The sequence below is a fragment of the Pelobates fuscus genome, chromosome 8 (assembly GCF_036172605.1).
Source record: "Pelobates fuscus isolate aPelFus1 chromosome 8, aPelFus1.pri, whole genome shotgun sequence".
In the NCBI taxonomy this organism is placed as follows: domain Eukaryota; kingdom Metazoa; phylum Chordata; class Amphibia; order Anura; family Pelobatidae; genus Pelobates; species Pelobates fuscus.
Genome location: NC_086324.1, coordinates 109,818,463 through 109,840,351, shown reverse-complemented (window position 1 = coordinate 109,840,351; position 21,889 = coordinate 109,818,463). Strand labels below are relative to the sequence as shown.

General features: G+C 44.3%; 1 protein-coding gene across 3 annotated transcripts; it reads left to right on the top strand.

Moving 5' to 3' along the window:
• The first annotated feature begins 12,716 nt into the window (after positions 1-12,716).
• On the top strand, positions 12,717-21,454 carry LOC134570839 (serine/threonine-protein phosphatase PGAM5, mitochondrial-like). Of its 3 annotated transcripts, none has more exons than XR_010085167.1 (3): positions 12,717-12,779; positions 18,689-18,823; positions 20,672-21,434. XR_010085167.1 is itself a non-coding variant. In XM_063428822.1 (3 exons), exons 1-3 carry the CDS (start codon positions 13,624-13,626, stop codon positions 20,740-20,742), a joined length of 252 nt encoding a protein of 83 aa, XP_063284892.1. In that variant the 5' UTR covers positions 13,532-13,623; the 3' UTR covers positions 20,743-21,454. The 3 variants fall into 3 exon arrangements, 1 of the variants encoding a protein (XP_063284892.1); XM_063428822.1 differs by lacking the exon at positions 12,717-12,779 and adding an exon at positions 13,532-13,669 and having other exon boundaries at positions 20,672-21,454; XR_010085168.1 differs by lacking the exon at positions 12,717-12,779 and adding an exon at positions 14,050-14,123 and having other exon boundaries at positions 20,672-21,454.
• The last annotated feature ends 435 nt before the right edge of the window (positions 21,455-21,889 follow it).

Here is a 21,889-nt window from a genome sequence, read left to right as displayed (position 1 = left end):
GGTCCTTATGTTGTTCTTTTGTCTACCCCTTCAGCAATAAAGGTGGCTGAAGTGACTCCGTGGATTCATCACTCCAGGGTTAAACCAGCAGCAGTAGATTCTTGGCAAGCTACACCAGATCCAGAGAATCCCTGCAAGATCCGGTTAAAGCGCACGATTCAGTCGGAGTGACTAGGAAACATTGTGGATTACAATTATTGTTTTTACAGAGATTGGTAAGTGAGTGTTTTGACGGCCATAATAATGCCTGACCACTCACCAACGTATTAAAAGTCAGGAAGTCTCGAAGGGACCCCTGTGAAGACGAGCAGAACTCCATTCCCTGCAGCCCATACATCCTGGAAGCTGAGGTGCCATCGCACGGATGAAGACTGAGGATGCAGCCGACGAAAGAAGTGTTATTGATAATGTTTATTCATGTGTCTTTTTATATTCAGGAAGGTAGAGGTACCGACACTCCTAGCTGTGAGGTTTGCATTAAGACTACTATAACAGGTAATCATATTTCCCAGACCCTAATTTGGCATTCACAATATGAGTGTAAGGGTCTAGGTGTATATACCTAGGTATAGAATATAGTGTATGCCATTTAGGAGTAGGAGAACCTAAGTGCTTCAATCCGGAGTATCAACCCCGTACAATTTGGTTGACCCTCAGGAATGGAGATCCACAGGGGACCCTAATAAATAAAACTGTGTTAGAAACCGTACATTCTTCGGTAGTGATGTACCGAACTGTCCGCCGGCGGACAGTTCCCGTCGAAATTAGCTTGTTCGCGGTCGCCGCGGCGGGCGGACACATGCGCAGTTCGATCCGCCCCCTATTCGTCATCATTGGGCAAACTTTGACCCTGTGCCTCTCGGTCAGCAGACACATTACAGCCAATCAGCAGCACTCCCTCCCTTCCACACATGCATCGGAAGATGCATGCTTAGTGAGAGGAGGGAAAGTTTAGCTGCTGCTGATTACATAGGGAAATTGATAGCTAGGCTAGGGTATTCAGTGTCCACTACAATCCTGAAGGACTCATCTGATCTCTGCTGTAAGGACAGCACCCCAAAAAGCCCTTTTTAGGGCTAGAACATCAGGCTGCTTTTTTTTTTTTTTTCCTGTGTAATGTAATTGCAGGTGCCTGCCTGCCAGCCTGTGTGTCAGGCTCACAGCATATACTGTGCCCACTTGCCCAGTGCCACCACTCATATCTGTTTTAACAATCGGTTAAGCTTTACATTTAAAATAAATATTTTTTTTCACTGTAATAGAAGAGCAGTTGCCTGCCTGCCAGCTTCTGTGTGAGGTTGGATGCCTTGCCCATTTGCACAGTCAGTGCCACCACTCATATCTGTTTTAACAATCGGTTAAGCTTTAGATTTAAAATAAATAAAAAAATTTCACTGTAATAGAAGAGCAGTTAGTTGTCTGCAAGCATCTGGGTGTCAGGCCTACTTCAGCGTGTGCTCTGCAGACCTGTGCCAGCGTGCTTTGACAGTTGCCAATCATATCTGGTGTCTCTTTAGCGTGCTTTTACAAAGAAAAAAGGTTTCCAGTGTAAGCTAATAGCAGCCAGTCAGTGTCCTTCAAGCGGCTCTGTCAGGCCTTCCATCAGCGTGTTCCCTGCACAACCCTGCCAGCGTGCTTTGACAGTTGCCAATCATATCTGGTGTCTCTTTAGCGTGCTTTTACAAAGAAAAAAGGTTTCCAGTGTAAGCTAATAGCAGCCAGTCAGTGTCCTTCAAGCGGCTCTGTCAGGCCTTCCTTCAGCGTGTGCCCTGCACAACCCTGCCAGCATACTTTGACAGTTGCCAATCATATCTGGTGTCTCTATAGCGTGCTTTTACAAAGAAAAAAGGTTTCCAGTGTAAGCTAATAGCAGCCAGTCAGTGTCCTTCAAGCGGCTCTGTCAGGCCTTCCTTCAGCGTGTGCCCTGCACAATACTGCCAGCATGCTTTGACAGTTGCCAATCATATCTGGTGTCTCTTTAGCGTGCTTTTACAAAGAAAAAAGGTTTCCAGTGTAAGCTAATAGCAGCCAGTCAGTGTCCTTCAAGCGGCTCTGTCAGGCCTTCCTTCATCGTGTGCCCTGCACAACACTGCCAGCGTGCTTTGACAGTTGCCAATCATATCTGGTGTCTCTTTAGCGTGCTTTTACAAAGAAAAAAGGTTTCCAGTGTAAGCTAATAGCAGCCAGTCAGTGTCCTTCAAGCGGCTCTGTCAGGCCTTCCTTCAGCGTGTGCCCTGCACAACCCTGCCAGCATACTTTGACAGTTGCCACTCATATCTGGTGTCTCTATAGCGTGCTTTCAAAACCAACATTTATTTTTCACTGTTATAGATTGAATAGCAGTTACTTGTCTTCAAGCGGTGATGCGCAACCATTATTGCTAGAGGATGTAGATAACAGGGATATCATGTCAGTGTGTATCATGGTCTCTGTGGACAGGGAACAGTCTCTATTCTGCTCTGTGTCAGTGTGTATCAGGGATCATTAGGATAGGTGTCAATCCATATCTGCCAAGTGACCCTATGTAGGAGGAACAGTCCCTATTCTGCTCTGTGTCAGTGTGTATCAGGGATCATTAGGACAGGTGTCAATCCATATCTGCCAAGTGACCCTATGTAGGAGGAACAGTCCCTATTCTGCTCTGTGTCAGTGTGTATCAGGGATCATTAGGATAGGTGTCAATCCATATCTGCCAAGTGACCCTATGTAGGGGGAACAGTCTCTATTCTGCTCTGTGTCAGTGTGTATCAGGGATCATTAGGATAGGTGTCAATCCATATCTGCCAAGTGACCCTATGTAGGAGGAACAGTCCCTATTCTGCTCTGTGTCAGTGTGTATCAGGGATCATTAGGATAGGTGTCAATCCATATCTGCCAAGTGACCCTATGTAGGGGGAACAGTCTCTATTCTGCTCTGTGTCAGTGTGTATCAGGGATCATTAGGATAGGTGTCAATCCATATCTGCCAAGTGACCCTATGTAGGGGGAACAGTCCCTATTCTGCTCTGTGTCAGTGTGTATCCTGGTCTCTGTGGACAAGGAACAGTCTCTATTCTGCTCTGTGTCAGTGTGTATCAGGGGTTTTGAGGACAGGTGTCAATCCATATCTGCCAAGTGACCCTATGTAGGGGGAACAGTCTCTATTCTGCTCTGTGTCAGTGTGTATCAGGGCTGGGCTTTGAGGACAGGTGTCAATGTTAGGTGATGTCTGCCCTTTATGGATTAAAAGCAGACTCTGCATCAACTGTGCAATTTTCCATGGGAGTTTTGCCATGGATCCCCCTCTGGCATGCCACAGTCCAGGTGTTAGTCCCCTTGAAACAACTTTTCCATCACTATTGTGGCCAGAAAGAGTCCCTGTTGTTTTTAAAATTCGCCTGCCCATTGAAGTCAATGGCGGTTCGCGCGGTTCGCCGGTTCGCGAACATTTGCGGAAGTTCGCGTTCGCCGTTCGCGAACCGAAAATTCCGGGTTCGCGACAACACTATTCTTCGGGTGTTCTGCTATTTGATGCATGTAAAGCGATATCAAGTGGTAGAAAGCCGTGGAATGTATGTGGGGATCTTAAGTGGGAGAGAACGTATGGGTCTAACGATAAATATATTTGTCCCAGTAGCAAAAACAAGTACGCAAGTCCAAGATGCCCAGATAAGGAATATAATTATTGCCCATATTGGTCTTGTGTGGGGTGGGCAACTTGGGGACAGACAGCAGACAAGGATATGATTGTTACTAAGTTGCCTACCAAACCATATTGTAAGTCTATGGAATGCAACCCAGTCCATATTCTTATAAATAATCCTGACCAATTCTTAGACAGATATGGTAACTTATTTGGGTTTCAGATATATGGGACGGGTTTGGATCCTGAGACAATATTATTTTTTGGAGATAGAGACCGATACTGTAGCATCCCAAACTCATCAGGTATTCCATTCTTTTTATGAAGAGATGAGTGTAGATAATAAGATCCCCCATAACGCTAAAAACCTGTTTATAGATTTAGCTGAAAGTATTGCTGGTAGTCTTAATGTAACCAACTGCTATGTGTGTGGAGGTACTAACATGGGAGACCAATGGCCTTGGGAAGCAAAGGAGGTAATGTCCGGTTCTGAGGCAGTTGAACAAATAATATCTTCTCAAGCCGATTATCAGATGAGTGTTAGAGGTAAATCTGAGTGGAGATTAAAAAACCTCCATCATAGGTTATGTTTGCATAGCAAGGAAAGGAATAATGTTTAATACTTCTGTAGGAGAATTAACTTGTCTAGGGCAAAAAGCTTATGATGATGATACAAAGAATACAACTTGGTGGTCGGCTTCAAATGTCTCAGAACCATCTAACCCGTTTGCAAGATATGCCAATTTAAAGGACGTATGGTTTGACTTATCCATCACAACTAGTTGGAAAGCCCCAGCAAATTTGTACTGGATCTGTGGTAAGAAGGCCTATTCGGAGTTAACCACAGGACTGGGAAGGGGCATGTGTGTTAGGTATGCTCAAACCATCCTTCTTCTTGTTGCCTATTGAAACAGGTGAGACTTTGGGAGTTAAAGTGTATGATTTGAATCATAGGAAGAAAAGAGGACCCATAGAGATAGGCGCCTGGGAAGATGATGAATGGCCTCCCCAGCGTATTATAGACTATCATGGGCCAGCCACTTGGGCAGAGGATGGTACTTTCGGATATAGAACCACAATATATATGCTCAACCGCATTATAAGGTTACAGGCAGTGGTTGAGATAATTACTAATGAGACCTCACAAGCGCTCAATCTTCTAGTGAAGCATAATACCAGGATGAGGACAGCAGTTTACCAAAATAGATTAGCCTTGGATTACCTATTGGCAGTAGAGGGAGGTGTATGTGGGAAGTTTAACCTGAGCAATTGCTGTCTTCAAATAGATGACGAAGGGCAAGCAATAGCTGAGCTTACTAGCCATATGGTTAAACTAGCGCATGTGCCTACTCAGGTATGGAAAGGGTATAATCCAAGTAGTTGGTTTGGTAACTGGTATGAGCAGTTTGGAGGGCTTAAGGCATTGGTAGGCGGAGTCATGCTGATTTTAATGTTGTGTCTACTCCTGCCATGTCTTATTCCTTTAGTAGTTAGGTCTGTGCAGAGCGTTATAGAAAATATAGCAGAAAGGAAGGCTGCTGCACAGATAATGGCCATGTATAAATATGAGGCTCTAGATCTGGGAGAACCAATGCAGGAAGAGGAGTGTTGAGAGATTCACATCATCAAAAAGTCTGGTCTGGTTCATGGTAACCTGAGGTATATGCAAACCAAGGTTAAGTGATGCCTCCGTAATTGTGAAATATCAGAGGCATCAAAGGGGGGAATGTGGTGGAATCTCGGTAAAAATAAATTTAGTAGGTCGAGATTACCACGTGGCATGTGTACGTGCATATACTGACGTATCGGTCGGTTGGTTGCACGTGGCAAAGATACGATCAGTAGCGTACGGAGCATGTGCGAGAATACCGCAGTTTATTGCTAAGACTTCTATGTGCAACAGTGTCAAAAGCCTTACTAAAATCTTGGTAAGTAATGTCTACTGCACCACCCTGGTTTATTATTGTAGCTACCCAATCAAAAAAATCAATAAGATTAGTTTGGCATTATCTCCCTGAAGTAAACCCATGTTGTCTCTGATCTCTGAATCTATGTGATTTTAGATGTTCAACAATCCTATTCTTTAACATGGTTTCCATTACGTTCCCTGCAACTGAAGTAAGGCTTACTGGCCTAAAGTTTCCTAAATCCTCCTACTACCTTTATTGTGAATGGGCACAACATTCGCAAACTTCTAATCTTCTGGGACTACTCCTATTAACAATGCACAGAACTAGCTTGCTAGCTAGTGCCGGCACCCCATGACAAGTGAAGCCCTGCTAGTTGCCAAGTAGCATTGAGAGGCTCTATCTATGATTTGGCTCGAGGGGGTTTGTGGCCACTTTGCAAAATGTCAGGGTGATGGCCTCTCTGTGACAATTAAAGTGACATAAAAACATGTGGCAGTGACATGTGAGACCCTGACTATGACCTTGCAAAAGGGTATGCAAGGATAGAATTATGATGCGGGCTGTTTGGGCAAAACCTCCCTGGCCTTGTTGGACCGTTAGATTAATTATACTTATACTTATAAATGAGGGCCAGCACCTGAACCTAACAGACAGTTCTCTTTCCCTAGATGGGGCTTGACTCCTTCGTACTGAGCATAATCGATACATACCTTGCTAGACAAGATAGATTCAAAGGGAAGTACTGTAGTAAATGTGCACCTATAGAATAAATATACAAATTAATAATGTACCATGTATAGAAAGGAAATACAGTGAACAGAAGGATGCAACTGCACATACCCTTGTAGAATGGACGTGATCATAACTTGAATGGCAAAGTAGGGACCTGACTGTGACCTATGAGTAATAGGTGATACGTATAAGAATATAAAATAGGAATCCATAAGCAGAGTGTGAAGGAAAAATAAACCAGTATACCTGAGTGGCATAGGAGCAGAAATGTATCCTACTTGCAGTGGAGAAGAGCCTCTAAACAAAAGCAACATATAACATGATAGAAAGTAAATATCACATTGGATATGTAAATGTACATAAAACAAGTCTAATAATTGATGTTGTAACGTTTAAACGTATGCGTACCGTGGACCATGCGTGAGTCAAGCCTAAAAAGACAAGCCCCACGTCAACCCAGGAAAAGGGGTGAATAAACGAGTAAAAATGTGTTGGTTTTGATGTGTACCCAGAAATAGCGAAAGAAAGGCTTTGGATTATAATAATAACACTAATGGACAAAGACAAATTAAAGTAACTGGTGTCTAAGTACCTAGAACAGAACATTTGCACAGAGAAACTTCTAGGCAACTGCAACCTTTGTGAGACCTGCTAAGGGTCCAACTTGTAATACCTGAAAAAAAGAGTTGTGATGATGAAAAGATATTGTGCAGTGTGACTAGGCAGGAAAACCGCAAGCCACGTTTGGACCCACATTTGAACGTTGGACATATATGAGTTACAATAAACATATACCTTATCAAACACAAATGCAGAGTTAATATATAATTGTCGTCAGGCTTGTGGTAATACTGTAATAGAAAATAATTGATATTAAATCACCAGGACTAAACCAGCGGAATTTGACATTGACAAATGCAATAAATGTATGACATTTAAGTGAGAATAATTATCCAACGTAGCATGTTATAACAAACACAATATAACCAATAAAAATGTTAGGTCGTCTGTCCCTTACCCAATCCTGTAAGTCAACAGATACACCTTGGAAGAAGTGTTCTAATAAAAATAGTTGTAGTACTTCTTCCCCTGTGTTGGTGTTGCACCCTCGTACCCAGTGTGATGCCACCCGCTGTAACCTAATTCCATGTGGGAGTCCACAACCTTTTTCTTGGACTCCCTGAAGCGGCGGCGGTAGGTTTCTGGGGTCACAGCTGTAAAATATCCTCTGGAGCAAGAGCCCGAAAGGCTTCATTGGCTTTGCCCGACAATTTACCAGACAAAATAGTGACCCATTGGTCTGGTGGTACCTGGTGTAGTGAGCACTGCCTCTCAAAATCAGCCAAATATCCATCTATTTCTTCCTCACTTTCTACAAAAGCTTTAAACGCAGTAAACGGTATTTTCCTCCCTGTAGCAGCGGGTGGAGGAGTAGGAACTGCATATGTAGTGGCTCTTAACAGTTCCGTTTCTTGTCTCCTCTTAGTTTCTATCTCTTCCTTTGTGTCCCGGAACAGCTGGTTTTTTAGTTCCGTGGATGTTGCTGGATACAAGGCTAGTCTCCACTGTACAATGGCAGTAAGTACATCGTCCTCGCTGACCGGTGCAAGGGGCTCAGTTATTTCCATGGATCTATCCATTTCGTGTAGCTCCAGCAGGTCAGCTATCAGCTCCCTCCGTGGTCTGTTGCTGGCACTCCTACCACGACTCTCCAATAAATCTTTTAGTGTGGGTCTTTTCAGCTTGGCATACTGAGATTCCATTCAGCACTTGCTCCTTGGATAAAAGGACCATCCCACCGCTGCCACCAATGTAACGGCTACCCAGGTAGTGAGAGGGTATCAGCCGTTGGTGACGTCCTTTTCCCTGGCAAGCTGCTGTGTAGAAGTAAAGTAAAGCTGGTATAATCCTATCCACGAGATCCAGAGGGAGAGTCCGGTTCAGCTGTAAAAAGAGCAGAGTAATAATCCACAATAATCCCCTTCCAAGAACGAGACGAGGCTACGTTTTGAAGGGTCAAGAAGAACTGAGGACTGGAACACCCAGCCTGCTTTTTATTACAGTTACATGCAAAAAGAACACTCCCAGGGGGAGGTATAAAATCACCAATCAGATACAGGGTACAACCCACACATCCCCTCCCCTCAGATAACCATTTAACACAATTAACATGTACAGTAATTTATCTAAGTTCTGGATGTACCCCAAACCCCAGATAGCCCTCGTCCAGGGGACCAACATATCCAAAAATCAGTCTATTCGGACAAATGGTTCGGGAGTTATAAGGTTCCAAAGTTTTGACCGACCGCACAGACCAACTAGCCGAAAATAGTTCCATAAGTTTTGGCCTTGCGGTCGGTCTCCATTTGTACGGTGAAAAGATATGAAATTCGTGCCATCCAGTCGAATCTCGGTGTTCGCTTGAATCCCCATAGTTTGTTAAGTCTTTCTACCGAACAGCAGGGCGTTCGGTAGCTTTGGCACGAATCCCCGGTGCTATGGAGGTCTCAGCGGTGTTCGCCTAGTAGCGTAGCCGATTTTAGTTCCAGACGATGACTGGCAAACACCGCTGTTCGTGCGCAAGATGGCAGCGAACACGTGCAAAGTCACGAAATGGCGGCCACCTATACTTTACACAGTGGATTCGTGCAAACCCATACGAACGGGGGAAATGGAACGAACAGTGGATATAAACTGCAATTCCCTTGATTATTCTGACAGACACCAGGAACTTGTAAGGATCCGTTACACTGCTGTTTAACTCAATCAAACAAACCTGGACATCCTCACCCTTAATGCTATATGCCTAACACTGTTAGAGGCAGAGGAACACTATAGTATTCCTAATACTATAATGTACCTTTAACTATTGCTAGGATAATTGGAGCAGACAGGGTTAGGTAGATAGTTCTTTGTTCTTAAAATTAATGCTTCAATATAATCTACATATTGTTTTCTTTTTTTTTCTTTTTTTTATACAATCTAACTGTATTCACTTTAGTACATAACTCTGTTGCCTTAAAGGGACTCTTCACTACCCAAATTCAAAAAGAATGAAACATAATTAAATAAAAATCCCCATTTAGTAGATATACTACCAATGAAAACATCCATGGATTTATGCATTTATTTTTCATTTGGGGTATATATAAAATATCATACAAATGCTGCAGATCTCTTGTCTGCAGCTTTTGCAAGCCATACCCTTCTTCCGAAGCCCAGACTTTCTGTGGCTGTCCAAACACAACTTTCCCAATGCAGCTCAATGAGAAGTCCTTGCAAGGCAGGTACTTTGGGCAGTTTTTTAGGTGTTTGGAGTCAGGGCCGGTGCAAGGATTTTTGGGTACATAGGAGAAGATGTATTTTTCCGCCCCTCCCCCCCCCCCAAAATAACATCTTCACCTATGTGCCGCTTAACCAGCCACTCTCTCCGTCCATTATTGGTCCCCTCCCTTCCCTGTCCCTTAGTGTTCTTCAAACCTCTCCCCTCTTTTCCCTGTCCCTTGGTGTTTCTCTCCCCTCCCCTCCCCTCCCTGTCCCTTGGTGCACCCCGCACCCCCTTCGTGGTCTCACTCCCCTTCCTGGTGTGCCTCCTACCTCTCTTGTAGCATTGCCGAGTAGAGGATATCCCCTACAGGAGCTTCAATTTTCTGTATCTGGCCGGACTGACAGGGAGTGCTCTCTCAGTGAGCACCTCCGGTCAGTCTGGCCGGGTACAGGAAACAGAAGCTCCTGTACTGCACTCCGCCACGCTACACTCAGTGGTGTATACACACTGACAGTCACACACCCTCATTGGCAAACACACAAACTCACTGATCTGACACACACTCATTCATTGACACACACACTGACACTCATTGACAGACACACTGATAGTCACGCACTGACTCAATGACAAAGATACTCTCACTGATTTGACAGACACTCACAAACACACACTCATACACCCACATGCAACACTCATACAATCTCTCACAGACATACACACATACACTCACAGACACACAGACAGTCACTCAAAGACACACATACACTCACTCACGCACACACACAGTCACTCACAGACACACAGACAGTCACTCAGACACACAGACAGTCACTCAGACACACAGACAGTCACTCACAGACTCACAGACACACAGTCACTCACAGACAGTCACTCACAGACACACAGTCACTCACAGACACACAGTCACTCACACACTCACACACAGACACTCACACACAGACACACTCACACACATACACTCACACACAGTCACTCACAGACACACAGACACTCACACACACATACACACATACACTCACACACAGTCACACACAGTCACTCACACACACACACACAGAGACACTCACACACATATGACGTCATATTCCAGCTCCCGCGGTATCAGCAGAAAGCGCGCGAGGGAGCAGAGCGGTGAGATTAGAGCTCCCTCGGCACGTCTGATCTCAGCACTGCCGCACACCGCGCCGGGTGCCCAGAAGGTGGCCTGGCAGGAGGGAGAGGTTCCATCCTGCCGGTCACTGAAATCTTGTGCCCCCAGAGCCGGTGCGCCCTAAGGCGGCCGCCTGTGCCGCCTTATGGACGCGCCGGCCCTGTTTGGAGTGTTTGTTTAAATTATTGTTTTGGTTTACCTATACATTGTGTAACACCAATGTTTCATTTCTGCATGGATTTTTTTTTTTTACATCCACTAATTTTTTACTTACCTGATTCCAGCTCCGATGTCCCTTGGCCCTGAGTCGAGACTCTGCTTTCTCCAACATCACTCGACAAGGGGACACTAATGCGCATGCGTGGCGAGTGCGGTGTGCGCATTATGCCTCCCTATAGGAAAGTAATAAACCAAGGCTGTCCCGTGGGGAAATAGCTGATGCTGGATGTCCTCATGCAGAGCGTGAAAACGTCCAGCGTCAGTTAGCGGACCAAAAGTCTGGTAACATTCCGGAAGCACCTCTAGTACCTGTCTGTCTCTAAAACTGCAATGGTATACATTGCATCACTAAGTGCAATAGGGACACTGTACTCAGACTACTTAAAGGGACTCTCCAGTGCCAGGAAAACAAACCGTTTTCATGGCACTGCAGGTCCCCTCTCCCTCCCACCTCCCATCCCATGTTGCTGAAGGGGTTAAAACCCCTTCAGTGACTTACCTGTAACCAGCCCCGATGTCCCTCAGCGCTGGTTCAAGCTCCGCCTACGCTCATCCCCTGCCGACGTCAGCCGGTGGGGGTGACCTATTGAGCATGCGCGGCCGGTGGCGCACATGAATTAGACCTCCCCATAGGAAAGCATTAAAAAATTATTTCAGTGCTTTCCTATGGGGATTTTGGCGACGCTGGAGGTCCTCACATAGCGTGAGGACGTCCAGCGTAGTTATAACACACAGACAGCCACTAGAGGAGAACTTAACCCTTCAAGGTAAATATTGCAGTTTATGAAAACTGCAATAATTACATTGGCAGAGTTAAGGGTAGTGGGAGTTGGAACCCAGACCACTCCAATGGGCAGAAGTGGTCTGGGTGCCTGGAGTGTCCCTTTAAATGAGCTGAAGTGGACTGGGTGCCTATAGTGTCCCTTTAAGCAAAGCTTGTTTTGATCCTCTTAATCAGGCTTCCCCAAACTCCGGCCCTCCAAATGTTGCTGAACTACAACCCCCATGATTCTCAGCCTATTTCATTCATAGAATCATGGGAGTTGTAGTTCAGCAACATCTGGAGGGCCGGAGTTTGGGGAAGCCTGCTCTCAATGCTCTAACTCAAGGGTTCCCAACCCAGTCCTCAAGTACACCCTACCAGGCCAGGATTTAGGAACTACCCTGTTGTGCCTAAAGTGTTTTTTTTTTCTTTCTAAAAACACCTTAGACACAAACGGATAATCCCTAAATCTTGGACTGTTAAGGGGTACTTGACGACTGGGTTGGGAACGCATGCAACTCATCCAGGCTCATACATACTCATACATGAAGTGAAAAAGAACATTATTTGTACACATCTCTTCAAGAATACATATATTAACAACTGTATGATATTTTGATTTGATTACAAATAATGAGATTTTAAAACAAACTGAGCTTTGTTGCCTTTTATCACTTTCCTTTGCAGGCTAGGAGATCTGAGAAAAATCATTTCTGATCATTTCTTGATACATTCCACGGTCAAGTTACCCTGCTTGCGCAGTACACAGAGCACATTCCTATTGATTTGAATCTCCTGCCCCCTATTAGCTATAACAATCTGCACCATGTGTCCCCTACAATTACATAATTGCAGTAACATCACAGTGCCTACAACTGGGTGGGAAGTTTGAACTAGTCGCTACCTATAAATTCCAGGCTCAGTGGTGGCTTTAGCATTATTCTGGGATTGATTTCTTGGTAACATGTTTCTCCGTAGAGCTGTGATTGCTTTTGGTGGCTCTGCTTTTGCAGTTTTTGCCGCTGTGGGAAAGAGTGGTGATGATTCTGGTTTTCTATAATCCCTGGGCGCTGGGATTGGAACTGGGATTGGTAAGTATAGTGCTGTAGACACCTGCTTTGAATAACACAGCAGGAATTAATAGAATTTTTATATCTTTTACTCAGCTGGGGAGTTCCTCTGGTTTCCAGGAGCTGATCATATCATAGATGTGACTGTCAGGGTGGGGAGCGAAGAGACTTTATTGTAGGACGGTTTGCCTGGTTTATGACTGATACAAATTGTGATCCATTTCACATTAAAGCAGCGGTTCCCAACAGTCCTCAAGTACCCCCTTAACAGTTCAGGATTTAGGGATTACCCAGTTGTGTCTGAAGAGTTTTTTTTAGAAAACCCTTTACACACAATAGGGTAATCCTGGACTGGTAGGGGGGTACTTGAGGACTGGGTTGGGAACCCCTGCATTAAAGGAACACTGAAGCATTGTAACCACAAGCATGTGCTGTAGTGATTATGGTGCCCTCAATTTGTAAGCAGTCAAACAAGACTGGTTTGACTTGTTTCATGTGGTCTGCTCGGTGCTGTTTACTGCCTTCACTACTTCTGATGGAAAGCTGGAAGCTTCTGTTGGCTGTCCTGAGCTCAACCCTGCATTTGCAGACTTTCAGCTCTTTGCTGGAAACTGGGACCAGCATCTCGTGTACCCCAGGTAATTCAAACTGTTCTAAAATGTCTGACTACTGTGAGAGGAAATGTGGTGTGGTAGTTGATGGCATATATATTCGGCCTGATTTACTGAACAGCAGCCTTAGGTTTGAGAGTTAAATGTCTCAGGGAGAGAACTTTTATTTTGCTTAATAGTTTCACTTATGCCTAATTGCATCTCACCTGTATCTGATGAATTAGCCAGCAGGCTTTTAAAAAGAAGGGATCAGCATGCTGCATGGTGAGGAGGAAAAGCCAGAGGAATGGTGTCTTGCAGGTATACATTTTGTAAATTGGCAAGTGGGAAAGCCACCCAATTCCAGATAGGGATTTGCTGTGTATAGTAAGTGCTCAAGCAAGAGCAAGGAATTTTGTTTTGTTTATTTTTCACTTTTTGAAAGGCCATGCCTTCCTATATATATATATATATATATATATATATATATATATATATATATATATATATATATATATAGCCTGAAGTTGTGGGAGGGGCTATAGACCTACAAAAGGGACTCCCCCCCCCCCCCCCCACCCTTTCCCTACTTTCCTTTGTGGGTCAGACGAATAGCACTTCCAGGTCATACGAGACGCCATTTTGATTTCACCTTTGCTCCATGAGGTCTCATACTCCAAGCTGTGTCCAGGAATCCTGCTGCAGGGCTTTCCGTTAATCCAGTGGCTTTCTTTCCGGTCAGCATCACATTTGGTGCCTCAGGGACTCTCAAACCGTAAGTTGACCCACCTGTCGCGCCAGGATTAGTTCCCATGGTGTTCAGCACTGCACGGGTCCTCACTTTACGGTTTCCTTTTGTTTTGCACGGTTATTTCATTACCTAATACTCACCTAGCTGTTCATGGAAAATCTGTTTAAAATCTGTTGGGTTATAATCATCTGTGCGGTTAAAACTACAAACGAAATACAATTTTTCTCCTACACACTGTCCCCTACCGGTCTTTGGGTGTACTACAGGCTTCTTAGACATTATCGCATTTCATGTACAAACCAATAAACCACTGCTTTTTTGCCCACATACTGACCCCTACCGGTCATTCGGTATACTACAGGCTTCTCAGACATTATTGCATTTCATGTACAAACCAATAAACCACTGCATTTTCACCTACACACTGACCCCTATCGGTCATTTCGGTGTACTACAGGCTTCTTAACCGTTGTTTGCATTTTCATGTATAAACCACTAAATTTTCACCTACACACTGACCCCTACCGGTCATTCGGTGTACTACATGCTTCTCAGACATTATTGCATTTCATGTACAAACCAATGAACCACTGCATTTTCGCCTACACACTGACCCCTATCAGTCATTCGATGTACTACAGGCTTCTTAGACGTTTTTGCATTTTCATGTACAAACCAATAAACTACTGCATTTTCACCTACACACTGACCCCTACTGGTCAATCGGTATACTACAGGCTTCTCAGACTTTATTTCACTTCATAAGCAAACAAACTAACTACAGCATTTTCGCTTTTATACTGACTCCTACGGAATATTTGCATGGTTGCACGCTTAAAATATAAGTCCTTCCAATTACGTACTTTCACATATTAGGTTATTCAGCAGCCAGTCATGGTTCACTACACGTATGTTTCCGGGTACAGTTGTTTTCCGACCAGTAAGGGTATCTAATCATACTACCAGGTATATACACCTGCTTATGTGGTATTTACATACATTTTCTGTTTTCCCCTGGATACATCCTTAGCGTACTGGCAATTAGGGACTATAGGTATTCTCCTTTCTTGGCATCTACGCCTGTCGTATAGTGGTCCCGCGAGGCCAACACCCCGCCTCAACGCTCAGAGGCAAACACCCATCGGGCCACTCGTGAGCTAGCCGCCTTGCATGGTATATAGAGTGCCTCACCTGTCACTCCCCTACCCTTTTTTTCTGGCTAGTCACCGAGAGGCCAACATCCTGCCATTACGTTGGTGGCCACAAAATTCCCTCGCGCCATTGCATAGAGAGCCTCTCAAGCCACTTGGCAACTAGCAGGGCCTCACCTGTCACAAAACAAAGGATTAATCACGTTTCAGGCTCCAAGCTCTAGCACCTCAGAACTACCAGAGACAATTGGGTCGTCTCATTCTCTTTGGCAAATCCCAGATTTGCAACAATTTCCATGTTGGCACAAGTAGTTTCAGTGCATGCATGCAGGTATGTTCCCAATATGTCAGGGCACATGGAAACCATGTGTCCCAATAAATGTACCCTGAACATTACTTCACGTCTGTAAACATTATGCATTTCCAGTACTTTCTAACTCATCACCCTTCCAGACATTTAGTTGATTTCCTAATCTCCAATTTTAAAGGCCTTCCGGACAGGTATTGCCATATACTTTGGGGAAATCTAGAATGCCCTAACTTGCAGTCATCACAGCAGCATCCAACAGCTAGCAATACACTCATGGCCCAAGAATGGCAGAAAGATTTCTACCTGGGCCTCTCCGATCTACACCATTTATCGCGTGGCGCAATCCCATTGGGATGGTCACAGGGAATCTTCTCTCACACTGTAACTGATCATAGACTTATCTGCACCTCACGCCTCGGCTACCCCAAGTCTCAACTCCCTCATACCCTTCTGAGGAGTCTTCATTACAGCATGCCACCATTGTTCATACCATTACAGCTATCACTCAAGCAGCGGGGGAAGCCTGGTTAAATAAAACTGATATCACAACGCATTTCAGACTGCCATCATCCACCCTACACTGGCACTTACAAGGCACTTATGGGCAGCAGGCATATATTTATTCTCCTGCTTAACTTTCGGGTCAAGAGCAGCCACAATCTTAAATATATTCGTAGAACTATTTGTTGGTTGTGGTTAAACATATCCAGATGCCCCACAGTCATACACTCCCGAGATGATTTCTTGTTGGTCAAAAGGAACGCCTTTCCCTCTAGAAGCTTCAAGGAAGCCATTAGTATGTCTGAACACTTGGGGGTCACAGAAGACCCAGACACTATCGTTACATTCCTAGGCATACAACTTGACTTGGCATCCTTGCCAACAAGTTACCACGTGAGAAATAGGAACAGTCACAACAACACCAATTACCAACTCCTGCTTGGTACTCGCAACCGCATGGAACTACAATCCCTGCCAGGTTCCTTAAAATTTGCAATGCGCATCATACCGCAGGCTGCGCTTTCATCTCAGACCACTTTGCTTTTTCCACACTCCCGCATGATCATCAGGGGCTGTCCCTAGACAACCAAGCCACGGCAGACCTAACCACACGTAATGGTAAACTACTGTGGCAGCTGACGTGACAGCCGCCATGGCAGGGGGTCATTTATGGTCAAGGTCATGGATTACATGAACCTCACCAACATAGCCGGGCTCTGACTAAACTGGCCTTGTCCACCAGCACTCAACACGCTTGCTACAGGGTTTCCACTTATACAATGCGTTTCATGTTGGACCATGACTTAGATAGCTGGTTTGAGGTTTCACCATTTATGGCATTCACTTCTTTTGCCACCTTAAGTTAAAAATTCTCGCACAACATGGTTAAACTTTCTCACGGACATTCAACACTATATGTATTTCTCCTTCCCAAACAACAAAGGTTCCTATCCTCCTACCCCATCCATACCTTACTTAGAGACGTAGCCAAGCGGACGTTCCCGCTACAACTAAATACTGGCCATAGACATACAATGTTGAAACCGTATCAGAACCACTCGACCATGCACCAATGCAGTCATCAAAACTGCTACGTATCTAGCCATTAACTGCTTTCTCAAGGTATAACTCACTATCAGCTGCAAACATCATAAACAAGAGTGCCTGTTGACCTCTTATTGTTCTAAAACACACAATACCACTATGTCCGGTCCCTTCCTAAAACTAAGACGAGTCAGATGTGTGAACCAGTGCATATAACCTACTATCTTACAAGCAATGCTGGGTGCCCGGTTTAAGGTACTGGTTACGTTCTTGGGCACGCCACCATACGCACCACTGAACCATTACTGTCACTGTACAATACTGTCCTTACCACAGGTAAGTTCATGCACTATATAGCCAAGATATCCCCGCACATGTTAAGGACACGGGGCCGCTCGGAATCATAGGCTTATGCGACTTACATACCACAGCCGATTCAGGAATTGGGAAGCTTTCATTAAAATGTCTACCTGATGGTTAACAAATGCACTATGATCCTGTATAATGTTTTGCATTAATATTTCTCTTTTTACCGGCCTACAGCATACGTCGGTTTCAGCACACCTCAACCGATTATTCCTAAAGCTACATCGCTACAACCATCTTATTCTATATCATATGAGTGCCCCGAACACATATATATATATATATATATATACATTTTACCAAATCTGAAAACAGAGCTGGATGTGTCCTGGACTTTCATTACCCTAGAAAGCTGTGGTTACAGGATCTGTGACAAAATCCTTCCTGGAAGAGAGGTGGTGTGTTACACTACTTACAATAGGTTGGTTTCTGGGCATTCCTGATCCCATAACAAATACAACATGCAGTTCATTTAACTGTTCCAGGGATAACTGCAGGTTATTTAACCTAAGATGACTTTTTTAAATTTTCACTTTAGTAACCTACTCAGAAGTCGAGTTTTTAAAACCAACATTGCAATGTGATTGCTCAGCATCCTATATTGGGGTTTGTGACATCCTAGCTGCTACATTGAAATAATGGGATAATTTCTGTTAAGTGCAAAATTTGAATAGAAATGGCATAGCCAAGCTGGAAACATAGTTTCAGTTCTGTCTTGTTTTTGGCACATTGTATTGGTGACTGTACCCTGTTTGCACCACGTTTCAGAATGATCCACACCTATCGTCTAAAGCTGGTCATTACTAGTTCTTAGTACCATCTATTTAAATCGCTGCTTAATTAGGTTCTTCAAATGTAGCTTTCTGATGCATTATTGAAGGGAATAGTGAAGCATACAACTCAGAATCCGGTGGGGAGGAATTAAAGGCCTTAGAAGAAAAAATGCAGTAACACAAATCTAGTTTTTTACTATGGATAAAACTGGGATTTGGGGTCTTCCTTTACCACTTATTGAACATGGAGTGACTTTATCTTTCATAAAGCCGTGAACCAATGTCTCTAATAAACTTGAAACATCTGGAAGGATGTACAGAGAAGGAGCGTGTGTAAGCTGCAGGAATGGAGGGGGTGGGGCATTCTAGGCACCAGAACAGCTGTAGTGGCTATGGCACTTGCTAGTCCCTTTAACAAGCTACATGCTGTCCTTCTTTCTACAGGGTGTGAACAGGCCAGCCTAACAGGACAGCGTCTGGCACTTCTTGCAAGTGAAGGGAATAACTTTAGCTGCATTATTTTTTCGTCATTGATCAGATCCACAGAAACTGCTGATATCATCAGTCAGAATTTACCAGGTGAGCCATGTGTACAGGGGAAGGATTGCACATGTGGGATTAGGCTGCTGCATGTAGACCTCTGAAATCCCAATTCTTGCTGCCTATGCATATTTTGAATAGTTGCAGAATAACCGTTATTGAGCTGTTTTGTTGGTGGTTTGGCTTTCTTTAATCTTCTTATAGATATTAAAATGTGCAGCTCCAGTCTGCTTCACGAAGGACCTCCAATCCGACCAGTTCCTGCGGAATCCAAGTGGATACCAGATCTTTCTCTAAGCTATATCTAGTGGTGACTCTATTTTTAAAGCGTTTCTGGTGTGCGTTCTGTTTCTGCTTTTAACCCCGGTCGTTGTCTCCATCTTGGTATTTTAAAGATGGCCCACGCATTGAGGCTGCATTCAGGAAGTACATCCTCCGTGCAGATCCAGAACAAACAAAAGACAGTTATGAAATAATAGTCTGCCATGATAATGTGATCTGCTACTTTGTATGCAGGTAAACTGCTTCCACTTATCATTCTAAATCATATGTGGTCACCACAGGTATCTTCCAGGCCCTCTATTCCTAACCTGCATTTTTTGTTTTTCTTTAAACACCCTTATTTAACAAAGTAAATGGAGTACACTAAACCCAGAACAACTATACAAAATTGAAATGAGAATCCAGTATTGTAAAATTTTGTGCCATTTTTACTATAATGAACTGTGCTGCTTATTTAACAGGTTTTCATCCAAATGTTATCAAATCTTGTGGTAATTGGATGGCATGTACTAAACTGACAGCCTTTACAGCAGGCTTCTGTAAACTCCAGCCCTCCGGATGTTGCTGAACTACAACTCCCATGATTCTCAAACCATTTAATTCATAGAATCATAAGAGTTGTAGTCAGGGCCGGCTGGGGATACAAAGCTGCCCTGGAAAAAATGTATGCCAGCTCCATAAATCATTGCGCCATGTAAGGTTATGTCGAGAGATTCTTTTCTAATATAAAATATTGGTCCTTTCAGAGTAACTGTTTAATTATACAGTAAGCATTCTCGCATGCAGACAGACAAGCTCATTGATATAAATGATCTCATTGACATAAAAACACAAGCTCCCATACAAGCAAGCTCACTCACTAGCAAGCGCGCGCGCACACAGCTTATTGTAGTGGTACTGGTGTCTATAGCCTGTCCCTGCAGGCTTTTTAATGTATAAACTGACCTTTTAGAGAAAAGGCAGTGTTTGCATTGCTTCAAAGTGACAATCACTCAGACGGTCACTAGAGGTGATTCCTGTGTTTCTACATTAAGGGCCTCCACGCTCTGGAGGCCCTGAACATTCCCCATAGAGATACAGTGATTCAATGCATCTCTATGAGGAGATGTTTGGTGTAGCTTTATGCAGCTAATCCTATGGCAAAGCATTGGATTGGCTGAGATCATCAAGCTTGATGATCTCAGCCATAGAGGCAGGGTCAGTGGAGGGGAGACCAGCATGGCGTGGGGAAAAGTGAATAAAAAAAAAAACTAATGACAGACACACTGACACACATTACTACTACCTGGGGGTTGTGCAGGGCAGACAGCAGTCTGTGCTGGTGGCCGCAGGGGGAGCTGTGATGGCGGCCACTGGGGGAGCTGTGCTTTCTCTGCTCCCCCTGCCCTCGCGCGCTACTTAATGATTCCGCGGTCTCATTAAGCTGGGGAGCAGAAACCGCACACCTTGCAGTTTGCCTGGCCCTGGTTGTAGTTGAGCAACATCTGAAGGGCCAGAGTTTGGGGAATCCTGCTTTACAGCATTAAAAATAACCTCTCGACCTATATTGTACAAACTTGTCTTATGCCTTCCATGTACTGACAAAATGTATATCTTCATCTACAGGGCACTACAACTCCCACCGGAAGCTTGGCTCCGACTGCCTCTCTATCATGGTAGTATTACAAAGCTGGTGATAAAACCTGATGATGATGATGAGTCACTGAAGATGCTTGGTGATGCTGGCTTTATGCCCCCGGGGAAACTCACGGGAGCTTAGATGTCTGGATGTCCTCCTAGAGACACACAAGTTACCATGACTCCCTTACCTTTCTGTTTAATAGACACTCTCCAGTTGAAGCAGTCTTTCAATGCATATATTGCACACAGCATGGGTGGACCAAATGATAGTATAATTTTTTCTCATCCCTGAACTAAGATGAAGGTTCTAGTTTCTGAATATGCAGCACCATGTTCTGAGTTACAATGCCTTGTGTTCACCAAATGGCTTTACAACTCAAGCTTGGCACCTCCTATTGCTCACCTGTACGACATTGCAGACCCTGTAGCTATAGCTTGTCTGCCTAGTCCAGGGGTAGGCAACCTTCGGCTCTACAGATGTTTTGGACTACATCTCCCATAATGCTTTTACAGCCATATTGCTGGCAAAGCATCAAGGGAGATGTAGTCCACAACATCTGTAGAGCCGAAGGTTGCCTACCCCTGGCCTAGTCCAAATGGCTTCTTGCAAAACAAAGTACAGTTGAAAGAAGTTACCTGGCTTGGTTAGTGTAAATACTGTATCTTAAATATAAGGGGCAGTTATAATAAAACAATGTAACAACCCATTTGTATGCATGTTGACAGGACTGCTTAATTAAAAGCAAATAAAGTGACTTCCTACTTATTTTCATTATTGTATTGGTGGCGTCTGGCTTCACACTTCTCATAGGTACTAGATGTTCTGAGCGCTCCATATGTTCAGAACTTGAACTAAAAGTTCATCCTTCATTGTATGTGGGTCGTGTGGACTTGCCACTCAAAGGGAGTATCTGATCTTGTTTGTGCTTGGCAGATACCTTGTGTGACCACTGCGGCTACTCTTCCCACCAGAACTGTATTAACCTTAAGACTTCCACCTAGGGTTTGGACATGGGCTGGTGGGGTCCTGTTTGGCCCCGGAACTCTTTCTCCCTGACTTCTTGAACCAGGAGTACATCACCTGGCTGAGCCCCCTCACTTTATTGAGGGAGCATTTGTGGTCTGCACCTCCTTCAGCTACTTAAGAGCTCCCTATTGCTCTTGGTCATTGATGGAGCACTGGGAGCTGTTAAAGTGGTCTGC